At 51.5% G+C, this 24,972-nt stretch overlaps 1 protein-coding gene across 7 annotated transcripts in view; it reads left to right on the top strand.

Annotated features, from left to right (window-relative positions):
• EHMT1 (euchromatic histone lysine methyltransferase 1) overlaps positions 1-24,972 on the top strand; it is a 78,576-nt gene that overhangs the window by 37,312 nt on the left and 16,292 nt on the right. For 5 of the 7 annotated variants that reach the window (XM_053996641.1, XM_053996640.1, XM_053996639.1 and 2 more), the window contains 14 exons: positions 310-446; positions 1,234-1,422; positions 2,076-2,156; positions 4,176-4,296; positions 6,090-6,221; positions 8,593-8,738; positions 11,631-11,774; positions 13,502-13,728; positions 14,363-14,527; positions 15,624-15,706; positions 16,989-17,095; positions 18,974-19,096; positions 21,263-21,364; positions 22,030-22,134. In XM_053996641.1, the coding sequence (XP_053852616.1) occupies positions 310-446; positions 1,234-1,422; positions 2,076-2,156; positions 4,176-4,296; positions 6,090-6,221; positions 8,593-8,738; positions 11,631-11,774; positions 13,502-13,728; positions 14,363-14,527; positions 15,624-15,706; positions 16,989-17,095; positions 18,974-19,096; positions 21,263-21,364; positions 22,030-22,134 (1,862 nt within the window). The remainder of the gene's footprint in view (positions 1-309; positions 447-1,233; positions 1,423-2,075; positions 2,157-4,175; positions 4,297-6,089; positions 6,222-8,592; positions 8,739-11,630; positions 11,775-13,501; positions 13,729-14,362; positions 14,528-15,623; positions 15,707-16,988; positions 17,096-18,973; positions 19,097-21,262; positions 21,365-22,029; positions 22,135-24,972) is intronic. The other 2 variants (XM_053996645.1, XM_053996644.1) reach the window with 1 other exon arrangement.

The raw sequence follows: 24,972 nt of genomic DNA, 5'->3' as shown, positions 1-24,972 counted from the left end.
GCCAGGGACACCTCCCACTGTCCCAGGTCACTCCCAGCCCTGTCCAGCCTGGCCTTGGGCACTGCCAGGGATCCAGGGACAGCCACAGCTGCTCTGGGCACCCTGTGCCAGGGCCTGCCCACCCTGCCAGGGAGCAATTCCTAATTCCCAATATCTCATCCATCACTGCCTTCTGGCAGTGGAAGCCATTCCCTGTGTCCTGTCACTCCAGGCCTTTGTCCAAAGTCTCTCTTCAGTGCAGCCCCTACTCTCTATCCCTTCTTTTCATTCCTGAGCAAACTTTGGGTTCCTTCTGCTTCTCTTTTCCAGCTGCTGCAGTATCTCGGAAGAAAAAACGGAGAATGGGAACCTATAGCCTGGTTCCCAAGAAAAAGACCAAAGTGTTAAAACAGAGAACAATGATAGAGATGTTTAAGAGCATAACTCATTCCTCTGTGGGTGCCAAGGTAAGGGCAGCACTGAGCCCACTGCACGTGTTTGTTGTCACTTACATGTCCCTTTTGTTGGACACCAAACCCATGTGGAGGTGCAGGGATGTGCTGGCTTGTTGGGATCAACATCTTCCCTTCTCAGTCTCCTCTTCCCTCTGGCAGCTGCTTCCTGCCCAGAGCAGCCTTGCTGCTTTGGGAATGACTGTTCTAGAGGGCTGTTCAGGTACCAGCTCCTAAACAAACTTTTTCCAATGAATGTTCCCCTTCTGTCCTGTGAATCCTGGGCAACTGGAGAGATTTCATGCATGCCCCTTTTTGTTTTGGTCCTCAAGGTCTCGTGTTGCTGCCTGAGGCTGTACAGAAAAACACTTGGTTACTTATAAAAGTTTAGACATGGACTCACTCCTGATGAAATTCTGCTTTTGCTGCGACCTGTGCCCTGAAATTTTGGTCTTAGAATTCAAGGAGAACAGTGCTAGGATTTCAAGGAGTGATATGAAAATCCCAATATGATGTAACTTCCCTTTCCATTCCCTAGAAACCTTCCTGCATCCCTGGTGGAGCTGCCCCTCCATGCTGAAACGGGGCTCTCCCCTAACACCCCATGCAACCGTGTGAGTCTGGAATGATTCCTTGTGGTCCCCAGGTCCAGCAGGGTGAGCTGACACATGGCAGGAGCTCTGGAGGGACACAGAACCAGCTTTAGAGCTCCAAGCAGAGAGGAGAATCTGGGATGGATCCAGCTGCTCTGTCCCAGGAATTGATGTTGTCTTTGTGTCTCGTGTGCTTGGGTGACTTCCAGAGTGACAAGGACCTGGGGGATGGCAGCCCCCACGTGAACGGGGAGAGCATAGATGTGGACTCTGAGGAGGAGGACTCGGATGAGTTGGAAGAGGAAGATGATCATGGAGCAGATCAGGCAGCCATGTTCCCTGTGGATGACAACAGGACCTCCAAGGACAGCGCGTCCGACGCAGACAACGCCAGGAAGGTGATTCCTGTGCCCTGAGCAGGGCCTGAGGAGCAGGATGGGGTATCAGGGATAGGAGGGGCATGGGTTGAAGCAATTTCTAGGGTTTTTTCACCTGCAAGATGACAGAAGGATCAGCAATGGTAGAGAGACCCTTTGAGACCATTTCCTGCTTCCCATCGCACCTGTGAGGGTCTCCCCATCTCCCCCCCAGTTCCAGCCTTACACAGTTCTGGGATCCACTCTGCAGAACCCCCACCATGTGTAGTTCTGGGATTCCCTGAACCAATAGGAGACATCTTCCCAATCTTGCTTGGGAAAGCACTAAAATAATCTAATTGCTTTTTTTTCCCCAAATTTTGATACACAGTACAGGCATGAGGCTGGTTTGGGATTGTCAAAGAAGTTGAAATTTAGTTGGAAGACTTTATTCTGGAGTCAATTTTTTTTTTTCTCCCTCTACCATCCCCTTGGGTGTTCCATGATGTGATTGGAACTCCCTGAGCTCAGTGCATGTGCAGGTTGGGGCTGGGGTTGGGGTGCTCTGCTGTTTGTGGGGCACAGCAGGATGGTGGGGGTGCTCTGCTGGGATGACCAGGGTGGAGGGGGATGCTCTCTTCTGGGAAACCCGACCTGACTGACCCATTCTGTTCTTGGGCAAATGGTGGCTGCAGATCGATGATGGCGAGTCTGAGGAAGAACAAGAGTCTGTAGAATCAGGGGAGGAGGAGGAGGATGGAGACGAGTCTGACTTGGTAAGCTGGGCTGCTAAATGTGTTTTTCAGCCCGTGGCCTGTTGATAATAATTTTTCCCCTTTGCACTGCTGCCAGAAAGAGAGAGAGGGAGCAAAGCCAAAGCGGTGCAGTTTCAAGTCTCCTTGACAAAACTCATTCTCTGAAACCACCCACACACGGAGTATTGTTTTCCACAAGGTGCTTAACCCTGATCCGTGGCACAATTAATTACTTTCTGATGCTAACTAATGGGCTTTTGTTGTTTTCAACAAGTTGTTGACTGCTTTTAATCATTTGAATGTTAGCAGAGGTGTTTAAGGGTGCCTGAGTTCCTCAGTTGGCACCTGGTAGGAGGCAGCAAAGCTTTCTCACCAACCCGAAGTTCTGCTGGGGTGGGGTTGTTCCCAGATCCACTGGCCCAGCCCACAGCCTAAATTCGCTGTTCCTGGTGAGCAGCTCTTACCAGAGAGACAAACAGCACTCAGACAGACAGACAGACAGACACTCTCCCTGGGACCTTGGTCATACAGCACCAGGTCAAGACTTTCAGCTGCTGCTGGGGATTTCTACTTTTTATTTTTAGACGGTTGGTGAAGAGAACCTGACAATTTTTTAATTTAAATTGTTTGTTGAATGTCTCTGTCTGCCTCCTTCCCCTTTCCTTAAAAACTGTCCTTCCACAGCCTCTCAAGTTGAGGAGCCAGCATTTCAGGCACCCAACTCTTCAGTCACCTTGAGAAAATTCCCGATGTTTTGAGCTGAAGGTAGAATCATGCTCACAAAACACATCAAGTGAATCCCTGAAGCTCTTTAGGGTCTTGCTCCCTGTGCTCTGACACTGCAGCAGCCCAGGAGGAGCAGGGGTGTGCAGCCTGGCTATGTTTTGAGTGGCTCAGGCCAGTCTGTTGTGTTAGCCCAGACCAAGGCTCGGGCTGGGACTCACATCCAAACTCCCAGGTGGGATCTGCACATCCTGGACAGAGGTTTGAGCTCTGCTGGGTCACTCAGCTCCCAGACAGGACTGGCTCACACACAAACCTCTCTCCCACGAGCAGAGTGATGGGTAAAGCCACGTGCTGAGCCCACACTCAGGGATTTTGGGGCAGCCCAGACACCCTGGAGAGACACCAGGACTCAGCTCCACGTGTTCCCTCACTGGGACAGCAGAGCCTGGCACAGCTGCCTGTGGAGGTGGAGCCTGATCCAGCTGCTGGTAGTGGTACCAGGAGGTTTTTCCAAGGCTTTGCTGACAGCTGGATAAGCATCAGGAGCTGAGAGTTTCAGTCTGAACATGAATTTTTCTGATTGATGCATTAAACCCTGGCAGGGTTGAGGTGCCTGATTCCTGTTCTGATGTTGACTTTGAAACCCCACCCCAGACAACTGAATTTTTTTTAAACCAAAACCCAAAGTCTGTTGAGATTCATACATGTGGCTGAGAATTTGCTGCATGATTGGTCTGTGCTGCCCTGTGCTCAGGGAGGGGGCTGCTCTGCTGCTCTAGAGTTCAGTTCCCCTGGGTCCACTCCAGCCCTGCCAGGTGGCCCTTCGAGTGCAAAGTGGTTTTTTTGTGGAGAAACATGAATATTTTAGTTTGAAAACCCAACTGCCAGAGCTCAAGAAGCGTTGGAACAACCCTCTGAGGCACAGAGTGGGGTGTTTGTGCAGGACCAGGAGCTGGACTTGGTGGTCTTTGTGGGTTCCTTACAGCTCAGGATATTCTGTGATTCTGTGATTCTACAATTATATTTTGGGAGAAGCTGGAAGTGTGCACGTGCCTGCCCACTTGCAGTGCTGCTCATGAGCGTGGTGTGAAGGCCTCCATGGAAGAGAAAGTGCAGCCTGCCCTGCTGAACTGACAGGAAATCCACCCACACGTGTGCCTGAGTTTCCTTTTCAGTGCTATAAAGGCATCTTAGCACCCCTTGGTTTCAAAGCCCTGGTCCTTCTCACACAGCTCGAGCTGGGTGAGGGCTGTTCCACAAAGGGACCCTGGTGCCACCATGCCTGACGTGCACGTGGCCTCTCTGGTTCTTCAGAGCTCCGAGTCCAGTGTCAAGAAGAAGCTGCTGAAGAGGAAAGGGAAGACGGACAGTCCATGGCTGAAACCCACCCGCAAGAGGAGGCGGAGGAATAAAAAGAAACAAGGCGGTGTGCTAGGTAATTAAAGGGGTTTTGTTCCTAAGTTCCACCCCAGTCAGCCTCCCAGGTGCAGGGGGAAGGACCTGAGGCCTGTAAGTGCAGTCTCACTCTTCCTTCCTGAGGTTGGGCTGTGATAAACCAGGCTGTGAACTTGCCCCTCACTGGCAGGAGCTGCCGGTGTCACTGTCACAGCAGCACTCGTGGCTTTGTCCTTGGAATGCTGGAGGAACTTCATTTTGTTCAGCAATCCATTTATTTTACAGTATTCAAAAAAAGGCCCATGTGGCTTACAAAAAGGAGGAAGAGGAATTTTATATGGGGAGATAGTGACAGGACAAGGGGGAATGGCTTCAGACTGGAAGACAGGAAATTGATGTTATCTATACAGGAGAAATTGTTCCCTCTGAGGGTGGGTAGGCCCTGGCACAGGGTGCCCAGAGCAGCTGTGGCTGCCCCTGGATCCCTGGCAGTGTCCAAGGCCAGGCTGGATGGGGCTTGGAGCAACCTGGGATAGTGGAAAGTGTCCCTGCCCATGGCAGGGGTTGGAATGGGATGGGCTTGAAGGTCCCATCCCACCCAAAGCAGTCTGGGATTGTGTGACGTGTCCATGTGGACTCCTGTCCCATGAGCTCAAGGAGCATGTTTAGGTGCAGGAGAAGAAAGAACCACCCTGGAATGGTGCTCCATTGCTGTTGTGTGGGTGCTTGTGCAGCTGAACGGAATGTGCAGCTTGGCTTTGCTCCTTGTGGAAGAGCCACAACGTTTGGAAGGAGCTGCCTCGGGCCCATCTCAAGTGTGGGTGTTGTCCAGGGGGTCCCTCTTGTTTGTCCTGAGTCACTGAGCACCAAAGAAGGTTTCAGTGAGCTCTGGTGAGAGGGAAGAGGTGAGGAGAGGCAGGAGTGCAGGCTGGATGTGATGCTTCTTCCTTGGGAAAGGTAACAACGTGGGAGAGGTAAAGTGGATAGTGCAGCTGTGCCTTCAGCCTCATTGTTGAGGTGTCATACATCCACTGCCACCAAAGGGTTTATTTTTATTCTTCTGGGTTGCTAATTCAGTGCAAAAAGGTCAGCTTTTTGGTACTTCTAAGTGAATTGACCATTTTTCAGCCTCTGCTCTGTGCCTGGGCTCTGTCACTCACCTGGCTCGCTCCTCTTCCTCCCAGGGTGTCATAGGGACCCTTGATCCCTGTCACAGCAAATATCTAATTCTGCATTTCACATGCAGGCTGGTTTTCTGCCCCTTCAGTAAAGGTGGGAGCTGGTCTGGAAGGGTAACCAAACTCTCTTGGCCAAGCTGGACTGGCAGAAGCAAAGCAGGAAAGAAAGTGAAGCCAAGGGAGTGCAGACACTGTCAGTTCCCTCTCCCACAACCTCTTCCCAGCAGCAGCTCTGCTCACTTCGAGGCACAACTTTACTTTTTTGTGTTTCCCCTCCCACTCGGCTGGATGTCACCTGTCTCATCTCCTCCTGAGGTGCAGTTGGCTCTGCCTGGCCAGCGTGTACCTGAGCCCTGTGCAGCAGCCTGGGGGCAGGAGGATGCTCAAGCCCTGCTTCACCCCTTCCTCCTGCCCTTGCAGAGGCTGAACTCGTCTCATTTATTCCCTTTCCTTGTTCCCTGCCTGGGTGGAGGTGGAAGCTCAGAGTGAGCAGACCAGTGCCTGGTCATGCCCAGATGAGGTGGTGGCACATTCCGTGTGCTCTGCCCTCGTGGTTCCCACAGGGAGCCTGCACAGCCCGGGCTCGAGGCCCGGCCTCACAGCTGTGGGGTGGCTTTTCCTGTGGGGTCTGTGTGAATCCCCTGTTCCCATGCAGGTGCTGAAGCCTATAAAGCCTCGCTGGGCAGCAGGGAGGGCCCCAGCCAGGAGAACAGCATGGAGTACATGGAGGTGTCCCTGGATTCCCTGGACCTCCGGGTGAAGGGGATCCTCTCCTCGCCAGCGGGAGGTGAGTGCTGAGGCTGGGCTTGGGTTTAGCTTTGGGCTTGGAGCTGGAGTTGGGAATGGGTTTGAGAGGGGATTGGGTTGTGATCGAGGTTGGGTTTGGGGTTGGGATTGGATCTGGGTTTGGGGTCAGGGCTGGTTTTGTGTCTGGGTTTGGGTTTGGGGTTAGGGCTGGTTTGAATTTGAATGTGGGGCCAGGTTTGGGGTTGGGACTATGTTTAGGGGTCAGGTTTGGGGTCGAGGTTGTGTTTGGGGTCGGGTTTGGATTTGGGGTCAGGTTTGTGGTCGGGTTTGGATTTGGGGTCAGGTTTAGGGTCGGGTTTGGGGTCGGGTTTGGGGTCCCTTTGTTCGGCGGGTGGCGCCGTGCGGGGCCCTGGCTGCCCCCTGGCGGCCACAGCGCGCGCAGAGCAACGGGAATGGGGCGGGATTGGCATGGGATGGGGGTTAGGGATGGGATGGGGGTTAGGGATGGGATGGGGGTTAGGGATGGGATGGGGTTTAGGGATCGGGATTAGGGATGGGATGGGGGTTAGGGATCGGGATGGGATGGGGGTTAGGGATCGGGATGAGGGGGAAGATAGGGCTGGAGTGGGGATGAGTGTTGGGATGGGGCTGGGATAGAAATGGAGATGGATTTGGAATGGGGGTGAGGCTGGGGATGTGGGTGAGGATAGGGAGGGTGCTGGGATGGAATGAGGCTGTAGATGGGATCCCAGTTCCAGTGAGGCAGTTAGCTCAGGAATACACTCACCAAGGGTCCAAGGTACTGCCCCAGCCCTCCTGTCCCACTCAGCAGCTCCCCTCCATTCCCTGAAATATGCTGATTCAGCATCCCCCCAGAATTGCTGCCACTGCCCCCTCAGGAATGTCTCGTTCAGCCCTGGGAAGAGGAGAGGCTGGTGCTGGGCCCTGGGTGCTGAGCCCCAGCTGCTGCTCCCAGTGCTGAACTCTCCTCAGATCCAGCATCCCCTGGCTGCATCCACCCATCTGCCCCACTGCTCCCTCAAAGCTTGTCTGGCTCCTTTGATAGAGGCACATCAAAGAGAGGGTGGGAGCCTTCCCCACCAAGGGAGGGTCAGGAGGGATGAGGGATGCTTTCACCAGAGCCTCTGGATGTCAAACAGATTAGGGAAGTGACAGCTCGGAAGGCGAGGAATGAGCTTTGTGACTTGTGCTCCCAGAGAAAACTCTTAAACCTTTAAGATCTTGACAGGATTTTACATGAAAACAGTGAGGACTTTCCCTAGCCTTGTATGTCTTGAAATATCCCTTTGCAGCTTGTTGGCTCAAGGAATTCCTGATGGGATGAAAGGGGCTTGTGCTCGGCTGGCAGGGTCAGAGCCACGGGCAGGGTGCCCTGGGGGAAGGCTGCCATTGCCAGGGCAGCTGAAGAGGAGTCTCCCCCAGGGATGAAGTTAAATCTGCAAAACCTCCCAGCAAGAGAACTCTCCATTCCCATTCAAAAGCTTGAAAAATAGCAGCAAGCTTCCTTCTCAGTGTGAGTCAATCCCAGAGCAGTGGGCAGGGAAAGCTTGGGATGAAAGCTTCAGGGTGAAGCAGCCCCAAGGCCAAAGGATTCTGTGCTGCAAACATTGCAGAGATGGTTTGGTGCAGGCCTGGAAGAGGAGGGTAGGACTGGAATCAATCCTCTTGTCACTAGCCCAGTGTTTGGCAGTCTTGGGTAACCCAGTGGTTGATATCAATCCAGAGGAACCACAGGAATATTCCCTCAGTGACCCCCCTCAAAAGCCCTCATCCACCTTTCCATAGGTTTGTAAATGTTCAACATCTGAGAGGAGATGAGGAAAAGGCAAGAACATTGGAGCATCTTGCTGCTTTCTTTTCCCTGGTTTGTTCTCTTTCCAAAATAAATAATTCGTGGTTGGCTGACACCAAACAGTCCCAGGAATTTTGTTTTCCCATCTGTGTAATAAGCCTTTGCAAATAGGAGTTTGTGCTTTCCTGATCATCTCTATTTATCACTCCACTGCCTATTCAAATTTCCAGCTCTAGGTGGTTTCCTGCAAATTTCCTGGTGCCAGAGCCCAGTGTTGTGGGGAGGGGAGAGAGGCTGATAAAAACCTGCACTTCATTGCTTTGCCTTTTTGAGGTTTTCTCAGAATAAACTGATCTTAACTTATCACTCTTGATTTCATCACAGTCAGCTGAGTGTGGCTGGACTTGGAAAAGTGCAGGAGGCTTTTGCAAACTCCAGCTGCTGTAAAAGGGTCTCTTTTACAGGGTGGTGCTAAAGCCTGGAGAGCATTTCAGGACATGAAATGGGAAGATGTCACAGGACGTGGCTGGTGTTGATGGACTGAATCCTTTCTCCTGGAAGAGAACTGGAGTTAATTCACTGTTTTTCTGTGCCCCAGGTCTCTCCAATGGCCCTGAAGCAATGGAAGTGGATGGTCTGCAGGAAGTGCCCCTGTGTAGCTGTCGAATGGAAACCCCCAAAAGCAGAGAGATCACCACGTTAGCCAACAACCAGTGCATGGCCACGGAGAGCGTGGATAACGAGGTAGGAGCCTGTCCTTTAGCTCCCCACAGCCTTTCCTGCTGAGGACAAGGCCAGAAAGAGTGAAAAGCTGTGCCAGGAGCACATGTGGGGTCACGCAGGGGCTCTGGGCCTGCTAGACTGGGACCCACTGGTGTGAGGAATGGCAGGGCCCGTGTCCCCCTCGCTCAGCTGAGGGCTGCAGCACTCTGTGCCTGTCCCAGCACTGGGGTGAGGCCCCTGGGAAGGGAGCAGGTGCTGTGTCTGCACTGGGAGAGGCTCTGGGTGGCTCTCTTGGGCTTGTCCTGGCCTCTGTGGCTGGATCTGGTTGATGTAACATTCACACTTCAGGCCCAATGGGCTCAAATACAGGAACCTGCATCAGAGAGAGAAAATCCAGTCAAGGATTGGAGCTGGTTTCCCTTGACTGCGAAGGAACTGCTGCAAACCTTTCTGTGGCCAGGTGTTGAGTTCAGGAGCTTGGCATGGCCTCTGCTGCCCCAGCCTTTCTCTCTCCTCCTCTCTTTCTGTCCCAAAGCTTCCATGTCCTGGCAGCTGTGCAGCCCCAGTCTGACTGCCTGACAGGGATTGCACTCGATGCCTTTGGGTCACAGCTAGGCTGCTTGGGCTCTGCTGCTTCCAGAAGTGTGGAAGGAAGTGGCAGAAGTGACTCCATTCCAAAATCTGGAAAGTGAGAACTGCAGGACAGGAATGCTCTTGATGGATTCTCCTTTTACTGGGAGGCACTTGGGTTTCTTTTCAGCTTCAGCCTCACTACAGCACTCTCACACTCACCAGTGGTAGAACCAGGAGTGAGAATATCCCTAGTTCTCCTCTAGGATCCCAGGAGAAGGGTGGATGGAGGGACAAAGGGATAATCAGGTTTGTAGACCAGCTCTGCTTCTCTTAGTATGTGCTGGTACCTGTAGAGAGAGGGATTTCCAAAGAATGGCAAAATTGATTCATTAAAGAGAAAATGTCCTGGGAGACTCATCATAGAGAGGGGGGGCCCCAGGGTTTCTAAACAAACACAAGGTGTGTGAAAGAATTCCTGCTCCTGGCTATGGTGAATTGGCAGTTCTGTCCCTGGATAAATCACAGGGAGGAACAGCAAAGGCCATGCTTTATGTTGGATTCTTTTTGATAATGGGATAAGTGACTCAGAGATGTTACAGGAATATTATATGTGTGAATAGTGGCTTTTCCAGACTGTCATGTCCTTGGAGAGTGTTATAAATAGCTCTGAGCACCCTGCTGCACTCTCTAATGGTTGGAAAATAGCAATTAATCATGTTGAACTTGTTTTAGAGTTTCTAACAAATAATAAAGTGTGGCATAACAGTGCAGGGTCTTCCTCACATGGGTAATGCAGCTTTCCACATGTCAGTGGAATTTCCTCACCTCAGTAAAATTCCTCCTCAGGAAAAGATCCACGGTCCCTTTGTGCCACCCCTGCAGCCCCTGGGCTCGGGGTGGTGACAGGGATCAGTCTGGCCAAGGGGTCCCAGCCACAAAAGTCTTTGCAGCTGGAATTTGGGAAAGCTGAGCTGGAGATGCTGGGGTGGATGATGGGCCTAGGTTAAAATCCATTGTCTTTTCACACAGGGGTGTTGCGTCTACAGGAGTGGAATTTAAAAAAAATCAGAGAGAAAGTTTAGTTTTGTTGAGAGAAAGCAGCAAATCCTTGGCTGGAGCAGAGGGACAGTCTATGGCACTGAGTCCCTGACTGACTGTCATGAACACAATAAATTCTCCACCTTCCCTCCAAGGGACCCTTCCTTGGAGCAGCCTTTCACCTTGATATTCCTAGTTTATAAATCTCCTTTGCCAGGTATTTGGGGAAAGCAAGACTGTTATCAAGGGGAGCTTGAAACAGACACAAAGAGTGTCATGTCATGCTGGCAGGTGACAGCTGGGCTGGGACAGTGGTGGCTGTAGGAGGTGCTGCTCCCTCTTGGTGCAGCAGAGCAAGGAACAATGGCTGGGGACAGGGAACCCCAATTCTGGAACCTGCTGCCAGTAAAAGGACAAGGTGGAGCACGAGAAAGCATGGAATGATAGGAAAAGGGGGATGGCTTCAAGCTGAAGGAGGACAGGTGAAGATTGGGAAGAAATTTTTCCCTGTGAGGGTGGGCAGGCCCTGGCACAGGGTGCCCAGAGCAGCTGTGGCTGCCCCTGGATCCCTGGCAGTGCCCAAGGCCAGGCTGGACAGGGCTTGGAGCAGCCTGGGACAGTGGGAGGTGTCCCTGCCATGGCAGGGGTGGCTTTAAGGTCCCTTCCAACCCAAACCGTTCCATGATTCTGTGATCCTCTGATTTTTAAGCCCAGAGCTGCAGATTGGTGAAATCTTTGGGAAAACCTGCTCCAAGCATGACTTTAGCTGAGCTCTAATGAAAGACTGGCTCTTCATCCCTGTGGTCTGGGCAGGGGCCAGTGCTGGAACTGGTACAGACGATAACTTTGCTGGCAATGAGGAGCAATTATTTTTCCCTTTATCTTCCTGTGACTGGGAGTTTTGAGCAGTAACAAGATTTAGTGCGTATGGTCTCCTTCTCTTGGTCACTGACACCCGCTCTTCCTGGCAAGAGGAGAGTGTGTGTTGTGTGAGTCAGGCCCCTGGGACTGCCCCTTCTGCTGCTTGGCTGTTGCCTATTTCCAGTTATGACTTTGTTGTTGTTGTTGCAAGGAACAAATGACTCGGGGTGCACATGCATGTTAGTTAGTAAATGATGCATTCCTTCCTGAGAGCAGCTTTCACAGCTTCCTGCTGCACTGCTAATGCTCTCTGGCACACAGCTGAATTCCTGTGAAAAAGCCAGGGCTCCTCGAGGCAGTGTGCAAAATCTTCCTCTGCACAAGCACAGGGAGTGTTGTGGTCTGCAGTAATTTCATTTCCTTTAATTTCTCCTGTTCCAGCTGGGCCGATGCACAAACAGTGTGGTTAAGTATGAACTGATGCGCCCGTCTAACAAAGTCCAGCTTTTGGTGCTGTGTGAGGACCATAGAGGGAGGATGGTGAAACACCAGTGTTGCCCTGGCTGTGGATACTTTTGCACTGCAGTAAGTTCGTGCTCTCAATCTAGGGAAGGGGGTACCTGTTGCAACAGCTGGAAGCTGAAGGTGGAGATGGTCCCTAAAGGGGTGTCCTGACTTCCTGGCATCAGCCCCACCTCGTTCCACAGCACATCAGGAGGTGTTTTCAATAGGAATGTGTGTGAGGGCAGCTGAAATCATCACCTTTATCTTCCTGGAGACCCTCAAGGGGTTTGTTACCAAAGGGATTTCACATGCTGGAAGTCTTGCCTTTGGAATTTCTTTGGAACAAGGGTTGTTGTTTTTCTTTGTGTACAGATCAATCACATCCAAAAAAAGTCTTAGCTTGGTTTGTAAAGGAACCTGTGCCCCCACCTCTGTGTTCCCTCAGAATGGGGAACCTGAGTGATGGCACTGGACCAAGGCAGTGTTGGAGATCTCAAATAGGTTAGATATTAGAAAGATTAAATATTAGGAAGGAAATCTCCCATCTGAGGGTGGGCAGGCCCTGGCACAGGGTGCCCAGAGCAGCTGTGGCTGCTCCTGGATCCCTGGCAGTGCCCAAGGCCAGGTTGGATGGGGCTTGGAGCAGCCTGGGGCAGTGGAAGGTGTCCCTGCTCATGGCAGGGGGGTGGAACCAGATGAGATTTAAGGTTCCTTCCAACACAAACCACTCTGTGATCTCCTGCTGCTTCTTCCACCTGTACCAGTGAGGCTTTTAAGGGACTTGGTGCAGTCCTTTAGTGGTCAGTGTCCTGCTTTCCCTGTGGATAAAGCTGAAAGGCACCAACTGAGGCCTCATGGAGTGATGATGAGGCTTAATTGTGTGATGCTGGTATTTTTCAAGATGACTCAAGGGAAGATGCTGCAGTTGTCTCAAGCATTATTGTAGTAAGTGGAGCCATCCTGGGTTTTCTTGCTGAGTCAAAGATCATTTAGAAGATAAAATCCTCAAAACCCTTCAAGGCATTTGCAAAGCTGAAATAGAGTTAATTAGATTGCTTGGGAAGACTGGATTCAGGAGAAGAGGGGGTTTGGCTGGCCTTTCCTTGCACTCTCTTCCATCTCTCAGTGCTGTGTGCTGGTGCACAGAGGTGAACCTGCAGTGTTTGTCTGTGCCACCATCACTAACCCAGGGCACAGCAGGGCTTCAGGCAGCGCTGACACCACAGGCAGGGAGTTCTGGGGTCCTGCACAGCAGTTGCAGGGACTTTGCTAGAAAGGGAAAATAATTTTAAGAGGAATTGCCCAGTTTGTCGCATGAGCAGTGAGCTTGTTTGGGTTAATTAGGCTGGTCCAGGCAGAAGAGTCACATAATTTGGGTTACAGTGGGGTCAATGACAGATTCATGCAGGTTCTTGAATGGTTTGTGTAAGCTGTTTCAGGTAGTTTTAATGCTGGCTCAGCACAGGTCTGAAGGTTTCTTTTCCAGTTTTGGGGGCGTCCTTACAGTGCACTGGCACTTCTAGAGACACAAGCGAGAACTTCAAGCGTTAGAGGGAAGAGCTGGAAATCGGGACTTCTTTGTTCTGTTTCCTAAGCACAACTCAAAATCTTGCTTTGCAGTCCTTAACCAAGTGAGTTTTTCCCCCTTTACCTTGGTTTTGTTCTCTTCTAAAGAAGTGGCAGTGCTTGCTTTACTGTACTGGACGCAGCAGGGCCGAGAGAGGTGGTGAGAGGAGTGGCATGGAGCATGTGAAGGGGCAAGGCACGGGCCGAGCAGGGGCTGAATTCCTTCTCTGTGGTTTTTTAAGGGCACTTTCATGGAGTGTCAGCCCGAGAGCAGCATCTCCCACCGCTTCCACAAGAGCTGTGCCTCGCAGGTGAACGACACCAGCTACTGCCCTCACTGCGGGGAGGAGGCCTCCAAGGCCAAGGAGGTGACAATAGCCAAGGCTGACACCACCTCCACGGTGTCCCTGAGCTACGAGCAGCAGAAACCCGCGGCTGTGGAGGGCAGGGCCGACACCACGACGGGGAGGTGAGCTCGGGAGCACGGGGGGATCTCAAGCCTCCTGCCAGAGCAGGCTTTGGTTTGAATGGTTGGGCTCCTCCTGATGAGCTGAGTGCTGCCTGGGCTGGCTCAGCTGCAGGAATCTGCAGGGGTGTCTTGGGTCACTCGCTGCCCCAGAGCTGAGGCAGAGGCTCTGGAAGTTGGGGGGTTCAGGAGTTAAACCATTCCTTCCTCTTATTAGGAATGGAGTAATAGTGGAATTAGTTGATGTTATCAGGTTTGCTAAGTGACAGCCATTCCCATCTGCAGCTCCTGACTCGCACCCATGAGAGGAGGAACACACAAATCAAACCAGCCCTGTGTTGAGCTCTGCTCTGACTTCTCATCCCACATGGCCTTGTTTAGGTGGCTTTAAGACTTGGCCCATGTGCCTGGGTCTCCTGTGGCACGGAGTACATCAAGATGTAGTCAGAGGCCAGTGCAATTCCTTTCTGGGCAAGTTCTTACTGAAAAAGCTGTAAAATGTATTGGTCTGGGTTTCGATTTCAGTTACACTTATCTGTGTTTAAAATGCATTTGCTTTTCTTTTTTGGCATAAGAGAAACATTGCTGTGTATTTTTAATGGTTGTGCTTTGGCTGTCTCTCATTTTTCCTCTTCAGTGGCACTGGGACGAGGTTGTCAGAGGAAGACAAACCAGAAAGTTCAGCTGCTGAAGGGTTTGACATCCCTGGGTCTTCAGTTTTTCCAAAGCCTACTACTAGCTTGACCCAGGGACCAGTGAAAGAAACTCTGGAAAGTGCCCTGATTGCCCTGGACTCTGAAAAGTAAGAAAAAGACCATTGGGTCACTCCAGTTCCCAGCCAAGTTGCTTAGCCTAGAGAAAAGGAGATTTAGCTTTTCTGGATTTTAGTCCGACTCAGAGCTTTTTTTCTTCACTTCACTCATTAGTCATCCCCAACAGATTTGGGAGAACTGTTACAGCTCTAAATGTCTTATTGATTTCTCTGGAGGATTTAGTTTTCCACTGGCTCTTCAGCTGCAGCTGTAACTTCTGGGAGCTCCTGTTCACAGTAGTGAGACCCAGAATCTGTTGCTGAGCAGCACTGAACAGATGCAGCCCTCACTGGAACAGGACTGCCTGGGGCTGGAGCTGGAAGTTTTAAAGCCTCCTTCTGGAGACTTGTTTTTCTGGAGCTGTACTCTGGAGGTGTATCAGAGAACCACAGAAGGTTTGGGTTGGTGGAAGGGACCTTAAAACTCATCCAGTCCCAGTCCTGCCATGGCAGGGACACCTCCCACTAATCCCAGGTTGCTCCAAGCCCTGTCCAACCGGGCCTTGGACACTTCCAGGGATCCAGGGGCAGCCACAGTTTCTCTGGGCACCCTGTGCCAGGGCCTGCCCACCCTCCCAAGGAGGGATTTCTTTCATATATTTAATCCTAAATTTCCTGTCTTTCAGTTTGAAGCCATTCCCTGTGTCCTGTCCCTCCATCCCTTGTCCCCAGTCCCTCTCCAGCTTTGTTGGAGCCTCTTTAGGCCCTGGAAGGGGCTCTGAGCTCTCCCTGGAGCCTTCCTTCCTCTGGGTGAGCACCGCCAGCTCTCCCAGCCTGGCTCCAGGCAGAGGAGCTCCAGAGCAGAGGAGCTCCAGAGCAGAGGGGCTCCAGCCCTGGGAGCAGCTCCGTGGCCTCTCTGGACTCACTCCAGAGCTCCACATCCTCCCCTGTTGGGGATCCCAGATTTGGAGGCAGCTCTGCAGGTGGGGTCTCACCTGAGCACAGGGGCAGAGGGGCAGAGCTCCCCCAGCCCTGCTGCCCACGCTGGGGAATGAGCCCAGAACTTGTCAGGCCCAGGGGTGGCAGTGAGGGGTGACATTCCCGTTCTTCCCTGGGCATTAATTCCGCTCTCTCCCCGCTCCTGCAGGCCCAAGAAGCTGCGGTTCCACCCGAAGCAGCTGTACTTCTCTGCCAGGCAAGGGGAGCTGCAGAAGGTCCTGCTGATGCTGGGTAGGTGCCTCCTGCCCAGGCCAGGGCCTGTCTGGCAGCACTCCCAGCTCCTGCCAGGCAGTGCCAGCGGCCACTTCCCAGCATGGCACCACGTCATCTTCCCAGTGCCCCTGGGGAGGCGCTCGGAGCAGAGGCTCCTGTGGGGGATGTGTCATTGGGAAGGCTTCATCTCTCTGGGAAAAGTGCACTGTTCCCCACTTGTGTCTGCATCTGAGCGTGGTTTATCCAGAGCAGCTGGTTGTGTCCTCACAATGACCTCCATGTGGTTTTCCCCATCCCCTCTCCATGCCTGGGGTACCTATTTGCATCCAGTGGAGAGGGAATAGATTTAATAGAGTTCAGTTTAAGCCAAGACCTATCAGCAAGAAAGCAAAAGGGAAGAGCCTTCAGCCATGGGGTTTGTTTTGGGCTACAGAGGTGCCTATCACTAGATACCTTTGAGCTGCTGAGCTTGTTTTTAGCATCCAATATTCCCCAGGAATTTCCCCCTCTGAAGGACACAATGTTTCCTCAGGATGCTTCCTTTTCACTCCAGTACTTTGCTGTACTTTTTTGGACGCTCTCTGTTCTTGCCCTTTATCAGTTCCTTTTTTTTTTTTTTTTTTTTTTTTTTTTTTTTGTCTAGCAAGTGTTTGCTCCATTGTTCCTGTTTTCAATAGCACAGAAATGTTATTCATTGATATTTAACTACAGCCTCATCATACACAACATGTTATCATGCCCAGACATCTTTGTCTGGCTGTCAGCATCATCTGTCAGTCTCTGCACAGCTGTGAGAATCTCTGGCCAGATCCTGAGCCTGTGTGGAGAAATTCCATCCATGTTGCAGCTCTGTATTTGCAGGGGTGCAAAAAGGATCACTAATTTTAATTTCATTTAACAGTGGTGAGACAGAGCCCAGGGGCTACAAACTCTGTGTTGTTCCCAATTTCTGGGTTGCTTTAAACCAAGCAGCAATTTTTCTCTTTTTATCCTCGTGTGGTGTTTGTTGGTTTTGAGATGAGTTATGAAGCTGAGGGATGTGGCCTTTGGAGAGATAGTAATGCCTTAAAAAGGTATTGAATTTCATGGTGTTTCTAAGCACTGGGTTTGAGGGCTGTTGCATATTGAATGTGCAGGGGACTGCCCTGAGAGCTTTCTGGTGAAATGTGCAGTGAGACGTGAGCAGGGCTGAGGATGGGCTGGGAACCCATCCTTTAAAAGCCTTTGGCTGAGACGTGATTCTCCTGTTACACTTCAGTCTCTGAACTCTGTTTGAAAGCGTCTCTGCTCTGTTTTGCAGTGGATGGAATTGACCCTAATTTTAAAATGGAGCATCAGAGTAAGAGAACCCCTCTCCATGCTGCTGCCGAGTCTGGCCACGTGGACATCTGCCACATGCTCATTCAGGTCTGTCTGCACTTCCAGCCCTCTGTACAAACCATTTTCTGTGGGCTTTGGTATGCCCCACATGGAAATCAGCAGTGGAAAATCCCTCCTGTAAAAAACCTCCTCAGTCCCAGGGTTTGCTGAGGGAGGAGTGGGGCAGAGTAACAGGAGGGCACAACTGGAATTGTCCTGCTGGCTGTTCTCCAGACAAGGAGCAGAGGAAGATTGGGTGCAGGGCACTGTGGGGGAGGTGGGGATCTGTGCCTAAGCACAGCCAGAGCTGGGCACTGCCAGATGTGCCAGCACAGCCTGATGCACTGCCAGATGTGCTACCAGGCTGCAGGAGATCTCCAAGCTCTTGGTTTTGATCTCCAAGCCAGGTTGCTCTTGGTGATGAGGGCAGTGAGGCTCTGGAGCCTGGAAGCTGCCAGGCCCTGTCTTCCTTTCTGTCAAAACCTGAGGAGCTCCTGCAGGATTTTCCTCTGCAGCACAAATGTCTCACATGTGGAAAGAAGTGAAGGGAAGATGCAATTTTGGTTTGTTGTCTGAGATTTGGATTCTAACTGAGGGAAGATGGTCAATGCTGTAGGGATGTTGTTGAGCCTGCTCCAAAACAATATGAAGAAGAAAAAGAAGTATTTAAAAAGTTCTAGTTTTTTTTGTTTGTTTGTTTTTTTTTGTTTGTTTTTTTGTTTTTTGGTTTTTGGTTTTTTTTTAGTACTGGTGTACCTGGTCTGGAAGTGTGTTTTGTTTATGCTGTGGGATTGGGAAATCTTAAAGGGCTGCTGAGAAGGCAGCAGTGACTGGCCCTTGGAAATGATCTTGCTGGGCTGGTGCATTTCAGCACCTGGAATTGGAGGCTTTCAGGTACTGTTTGAAGGCAGCAATGGACCTTCCTGGCTGCTCTCACTGAATTTACTGCCTGTGAAGACAGTGGAATGAGGAAAAGGAGCAAAACTTGTGAGATATCACAAACAATTTAATTATCAGTAGGGTTGGTTTGTTTCCAAAGTGCTTCATCTTGTCTCTCCCTGAGGTCTGGCTTCTGCAGCAGCAAAGTGTTTGGCTGGGAATGGCCCCAGCTTGTTCCACTTGAAATGCCTCCTCTGCCCTGGTTCAAATAGCTCTGGCTGGGGGGAAGAGTCAAACCAAAGGAATTCAGTGGGAGGCACCTGAAAACAGCTCCTTGTGCCAGGTGAACCTGAGTCAGCTGCTGTGAACAGGTGTGAGCCTCACACACACTCCCCTGCCAAGAGCTGCGTGTCTGAGACCTTTTGGGTTTAAGTTTTGGGTGTTTCCTGAGCTCAGCCCAAACCTGACATAGCCATGGTTTGGAAAGGAGTTGGTTGGAGACACTCTGGGTAGAACTGAACAGATGCTCAGAGACCTCTGTGGAAGTGGTGCCATTGACTTCCACAGGAATATTTAGCCAATCCCCAGGATATTTTTAACAGCTCCTGCCTCTGTTGCCATCAGCAAGTTGTTCCTACTGCTTGTGACATTGAGAAGAGCTGGTTGTTGTAGGCTAAATGATAGACCAGGGAAAACAAAGCTGCTGGAAAAAGGAGGAGGCTGACTTTTCCAAATTGTTACACAAACAATATCTAGAAAGTAGGAGTACAAAATCTGGTAATAACAGGAGTTACTTAATACCAGCTGTTGACTTCCTTACAGTTCCTTCCTGGCTGGGGAAGGCAGGAGAGGGGGCAGGCAGTGTGTGCTGTTTCCAGAGCAGGTGGACTTGCACTGCCTTCTTTCCTCATTCTCTTTCTTCTTTTTTATTCTTTTTTCCTCCTGCTTAATATGGCTGAATTTCAGGAGAAGATCTGGTTATTAAATCTCTACTCCCACATCCTTCCTCTGCTAATTGTCCTTGTCCTTGCCCTGGCCTCCCCACAGGCTGGTGCTAACATTGACACCTGCTCTGAGGACCAGAGGACCCCGCTGATGGAAGCAGCAGAAAACAACCACCTGGAAACTGTGAAATACCTGATCAAGGCTGGAGCACTAGTAGATCCCAAGGTAGCAGTTTATTCCTTCCTTTTTTCTCCTGAGGAAGCCTCTGTCCAACATTTCTTCCATGAAGTTTTGGGTGGAAGTGCCCGGGCTGAGGAGAAATGAACTGGTTTGTCTGGAATGAAGGCTGGAGTTGTCATAATCTCGTTTTTCTGCTGGCCATGAGCTGTTTGGGGCAAGTGTTGCCACTTGTCCCTCTAGTTTGTGGTACCAAATGTCATGGGGATTTGATTTCATAGATCTTAGTGTCACAAATCCACTGCAGTGGAGCTGGATTTCAGAGTTCCCTTCTCTGTAGACTCTAATAATGAGAGTTTTAGGGTGATGTTTTAAAATAGGCTGGTAATTAGGTGCTTGCCAAGCCAGGAAAAATGACAGAGGAAGCTTCCCTTTCCAAAGGACTGATGTGCGGATTCTTGCAGTCATGCTGCAGTAGCAAAATTGAACCCCATCTTTAAACTCTACCCCTTAATTTAAGCCAAAACAATGAAATGCAGCTGTCTCTTTGCCTTTAGCATGCTCTGGTTGCTTTGCAATCTTGGAAAATACACAGATCATTTATTAGTGCCATAAATCAGATGCTGTTTGGAGCACAGGAAGCCTCCCCATGATTGTCACAACGTGCTGCTCCTGGCTGGGTTTGGGAAGGAACTGGCAGCAGTGCACAAGGTATCAGGTGCTGCCCAATCCAGGCTCTAAATGGATCCTTGGGAGGCTGGTTCTGAGCTGGGAAGGGGAAAGGACAGGACAGGCACATGTGGCTTCTGCTGGCCACTGTCCCAGATACCTTGGAGCAGCCCAGACATCTTTCACCTGATTTATTCCTGTGGGAGAGAAAAGAGGGGAGTTTGTTTTTTCTGCAGGTCAAGGGAAGGAGATAAATTCTGAGCTTGGAAAAGCAAATTAGAAGCCTCAGATCACATCTGAGGTCTAGGCTAGTTTATGATGCTAATTAGTTTCTTGCAGCAGCTCAGGCCTCTGAAAGCAGCAGCTTTGGTTTGGAAGCTGCTCCAGCCCTTAGCTGGGGCAGGTGTGTGCAGAGCCCTGGGACTGCAGGGCAGGGAGCTGGGTGGAGGCTCCCCAGCCCCCAGGGTGAAGCTGTTGGTCCTGTTAGCAGCATGGAAAAGCCCCACTCAAAACCTGAAGAAACTTTTCAGTAAAATTTGCCTGCTCTCCCAGGGCTGAGGAGCTGCACTTGGTTCTTGCCCATCCAAGGGGAAAGCTGTGGAATTATTCAGCTGGAGCAGGCACATATGGGGGTGCAGAAGCTCTTTCTGTGTCCCAAGGAGCCCTCATGGTGCAATCCCTGACCTGAGATGTCCCCTCCTTGCTCAGAGAGTTGCTCTCTCACCCTGCATCTCATCAGCTCCATCCCAAAGCTCTCACCTCCAGCGTTGCTCCCCGGGATTTAGCTGGAGGGAGTAATTTCATTTTCAGTCTTTCATTTCCTCCTCCTGATTTCCTGCTCTCTGGGCCTTGCTCTGTGCTAAGCTCTTGGGATATAAATGTCTGATAAAAGTCAGGCTGCTGCCAGAGAGATCTTTGGTGTGAGGGTGGGAGCATCTCCTCTCCATCATGACTCACAGCCTGCCCATCTCCTCCAGGCCTTGCATTCCCAGCTCCCAGAGGCATTTTTCCTTTCAACCTTTGGGGTTGTTTTTTTATCTCCTGTCTGTGCAGATAGCTGTGGGCAGGTTGGGGACCTGGTTTCTCTGGAGAGAGACACCACAGCCCTGGACCTGCTGCCAGGTGCTGGGATAAGGTCTTGGGCTAACAAAACCCAGTAAAAACCCTGGAGAAATGGAGCATTTCAACTTGAGACAAAGTGATTTTCTGATGTAAAGTGCAAACTTTGCCTGTGTAAGGGATTTTTGCTTCCCTTTGGCTCTCCAGCAAATGGAGAGGAGTGGGAAAGGGGCTGTTGGAGAAGATGGGCATCACTGCCAAGGTATGGGGCTGGTACCTTCCCCAGGCTTTGCAAAGCCCTTTCCTTCTCTGCAGGGTGGCACCTCTTTGGTGTAAAGCTCCCAAACTCTGCTTAGTGCTGGCTCTGGCTCCTGCTCTCTGCCCTCCTGGCAGTGGGATGGAGACTTTTGGAGTTCTCTGCTCCATCTGGGAACTTCTCTGCTGCTCCTGAGCATCCCTGAGGGTTTGTTCTGTGGTTGTGTGCAGGATGCTGAGGGCTCCACGTGTCTGCACTTGGCAGCCAAGAAGGGGCACTACGACGTGGTGCAGTACCTGCTCTCCAACGGGAAGATGGATGTCAACTGCCAGGTGAGGCCTTCCCTGGGGCAGGAGCTGCTTGCCCAGGTCAGGGACTCGCTCAGCACTGTGCTGTCTGCCCAGTGCTCACTCAGGTACAGTCCTGCTGCTGGGGGGCACCCCCAAATCACCACAGGGTGACAATTCCGTGTCTGCCAGGGAGGGTGATCCCTCACTGACCTCAGGGAAGCTCCCCTTGATTTGCAGTGTCTCCTTGGCCTTGAATTTGCTGTGGAGCCTGTTGCTCCAGGGTATCTCTGAGCTTTTCCTGCTGGGGGGATCATGGACAATGGTGTGGGATGGGCTGAGCCTGGCACTTGTCACTGTGGGGTTTGCCCATTGCTGTGGGGTGAGACAGCACCTGGGGCAAGGGCAGGTCCCCCAGGCTTCTCAGGGGGTTTCTGTAGGATCTCTTACACTCCCTGGGTGTTCCTTGTGCCTTCTGGACAGTCAGTGCTCTTGAACAAGCTGGAGATGCAGTGCCAGCCTGCTGAGCTGGAGTAAGCTCCAGGCTCAGGTGTGCTGCTCCCGGCCACGCTGGGCTCCGCAGCACCTGAGGGACCTGCAGCAGTGCAGGCAGACAGGGGGAGGGCAGGGCTGTGTGGGGGCCAGCAGGAGGCTGTGTGTGTGCTGTGTGTCACCCTGGATGATGGATGTTTTCTGCTGTCCCTGCCCAGGATGACGGTGGCTGGACGCCGATGATCTGGGCCACGGAGTACAAGCACATCGAGCTGGTGAAGCTGCTGCTGGCCAAGGGCTCGGACATCAACATCCGTGACAACGTAAGGCTCCCCTGGATCCTCCTGCAGAAACTGCAGTCTCTGTTATACCCCAGACGTGCCAAGTGACAGGTTTTGGGCTCAGTCCCTTGCCACGGTGTGAGTGAGAAGTGTCTGGTGAGAGGGTTTTCCTGCATTCTGAGCAGAAGTTTGGCAGCTTGTGGGATGTGCAGTCCCTCCAGCTGCTCTGTCACAGCCTATAAGGAATGTGTGGAATCCTCAGGTTGGACTCAGCTGAGCCTCCCTGGTTCCCATCCCACTGTGCTGCCACTGGACACTGCACCAGGCAGATCCCCTTCAGTCCAGACTTACCAGCTCTGTGTTTGTCCCAGGCCAGTGACTCTGGGTGTGGGTTAGGGGCACCCTGTGTGCCTTCTGAGGGGAATGAGCTTGTATTTGTGTTTCTGGATGGGCTGAGCACTCTACCAGCAACTATCAGAGCCTGGCTTTTCCTGGGCATCACAGGTACAAAGCTCTGATGTGTCCAGAGCATGGCCAGGCTGGCAGCTCAGGCTGGGGCTGCCCTTCACCTCCCTAAATCCTGCTCCAGTGGGATGAACTCAGTGCTTGAGTCCCTGGGAGCTCCGTGGGACCCCCAGCGCTGCCTGTGGGGCTGTGCCAGGTGCTTTCCCAGGGATTTCAGGGAAATAGAGAAGATACAAAGAGATACTCTGCTTTTTTCCCAGCCTTCTTCAGGGGAGTCATTGTATCAGCACTGCTCCCATTTTCCTTATACTATGTTTCTCTTTTTTTTTCTTGAAGTCTTTAAGGATTTTGAAGTGAGGAGTCTCACCCCATTCCTGGAAGTGTCCAGGGCCAGGTTGGACAAGGTTTAGAGCTACCTGGGAATAGTGGAAGGTGTCCCTGTCCCTGGCAGGGGGTGGCACTGGATGAGCTTTGAGGTCTCTTCCAAACCAAACCAAACCAAATCAAACCCCTGTGTGTTTCTGTGATTGTGTGGTCTAATCCCAGCCAGGCACCAAGCCCCTCACAGCCCCTTGCTCACTCCCCCACCAGTGGGGAGAGAATCAGAAGGGTAAAAGGTAGAAAAGACTCGTGGGTTGAGATACAGTTGAATGGAAAAGCCAAAGGCACACAAGCAGAACAAAACAGGGAATTCATTCCCTGCTTCCCCTGGGTGGGCAGGTGTTCAGCACTTGCAGGAGAGCACAGCCCCACCCATGGAACAGTGACCTGGGAAGACAAAAACCATCACTCCAAACATCCCCCTTCCTCCTTCTTTCCCCACTTTATATCCTGAACTGATGTCAGGTGGTCTGGAATATCCCTTTGGTCATGGTCACCTGTCCTGCTGTGTCTTCCCAGCTTTCCATGTCCCCCAGTCTCCTCCCCAGTGAGGCAGCACGAGGAGCAGAGCAGGCTCTGTGTCAGCCCTGCTCAGCAGGTGACATCTCTGTGTCCCCACCCCTGTGTTCAGCACAGCCCCACACCAGCCACTGGGAGAAATATTAACTCTATCCCAGCCAAACACAGCACACTTAGATGGTTGCCAGTTCCCAGGCAGGTCTGGATCCAGTCCTGTTCCTAAAAACACAAGGCAAGGTGAGAGGGGGCTTTTTTGGGCTGTTACATCTGCTTGCTGACTCTGAACAAAACAGACTCTTTGATCTGTCACAGCTTCAAGATCACACATTAATGATGAACATCAAATCAACTCAGTCCACAATTTACTTGAAAGAAAACTGTGCTCTTAACAGCTGTGTGTGTGACACATCTCTCCTGGACCTGCAGCTGGGGTGTCCTGGTGGATGTGGTTAAGGACAAATGTCACTCGTGCTGGGAAACATCCTGCTTTGGGAGAAATGCTTTGATTGTGCTGATGCTGCTTTTTAGGCAGGAGCAATGCAAGGCAGAGACCAGTCCAGGTGTCTGTGACCTGTCTGAGCTGCAGCATGTGGGTGCAACCATCCATCCACAGGATGGATGTTTTCTGTAGATTGTATAGGGTTTTGCTAGATGATACTGTAAAGGGAAGCAGGAGCTGGGTAGAAAAGTGTCTCCCTCTCCCTCATGTGTGGCAACAGCTCCCTATTTAAAGCAGGACCTTAAGTTACATGGTAACAGCTCAAACACTCCAGCAGCAGCTTTGTTTTTGCTTTAAAAAGAAGAAAAAAAGGGAATAGCTGGGTGATCATTACTATCATTTCACTGTTGTCATCGACAGTCTTTAGAGCCTGTCATGGGGAAGGGATCGACGTGTGCTGCAAATTGCAGTGTAACAGAAAACGGGATCATCCCTTAAAATATCTCCATCAGAAAGATGAGTGTTCAGCTATTTCCAGTGCTGCTAGTGAGAGATGGGTACATACAGTATTTAAGAGATGCCTGGAGTCAGATTGATTGCTTACCCCATGGCTCCTGGTTCTCTTTTTGGCACTTTCACGTACCCTGTGTGCTCTTTTTCTCCTTAATTTCGTGCTGTGCTCTTTTTCTCCTTAATTTTGCAGCCCTGGGAGGCACAGTGGCTTTCCTGGCTGTTGGGGCTGGGGAAACTCAGCGTCCAGCCTTTTCCAGCATGTTTGTTCATGTCTGTCACCTCTTTCCTGGATTGATCTAGATTGGTTTGTGGCTCGGAGACTGACGAGCTGTCTGTGTGTGTGTAGGGAAGGTGATGGATTGCCTTGTGTGCAGCCTCCCCATCCTTGGTGTGCAGAGGTGGAGGGAGTGAGAGCTCCCTGTTTGGCTGCTCTGAGGTTTCCCTGTCCACCCTGGCATTCCCAGGCAGAGCAGGGTGGGGATGGCAGCCACACGCTGAACGCTGCAGGTGCAGAGCTGAGGAAGGAGCCCCCAAAGCCACAGGGTTTTAAACAATCTCCTCTC

The sequence above is a fragment of the Vidua macroura genome, chromosome 21 (genome assembly GCF_024509145.1).
Source record: "Vidua macroura isolate BioBank_ID:100142 chromosome 21, ASM2450914v1, whole genome shotgun sequence".
NCBI lineage: Eukaryota > Metazoa > Chordata > Aves > Passeriformes > Viduidae > Vidua > Vidua macroura.
Note: the sequence above shows the minus strand (reverse complement) of the source record. Positions and strands in the feature narration are given on the sequence as shown.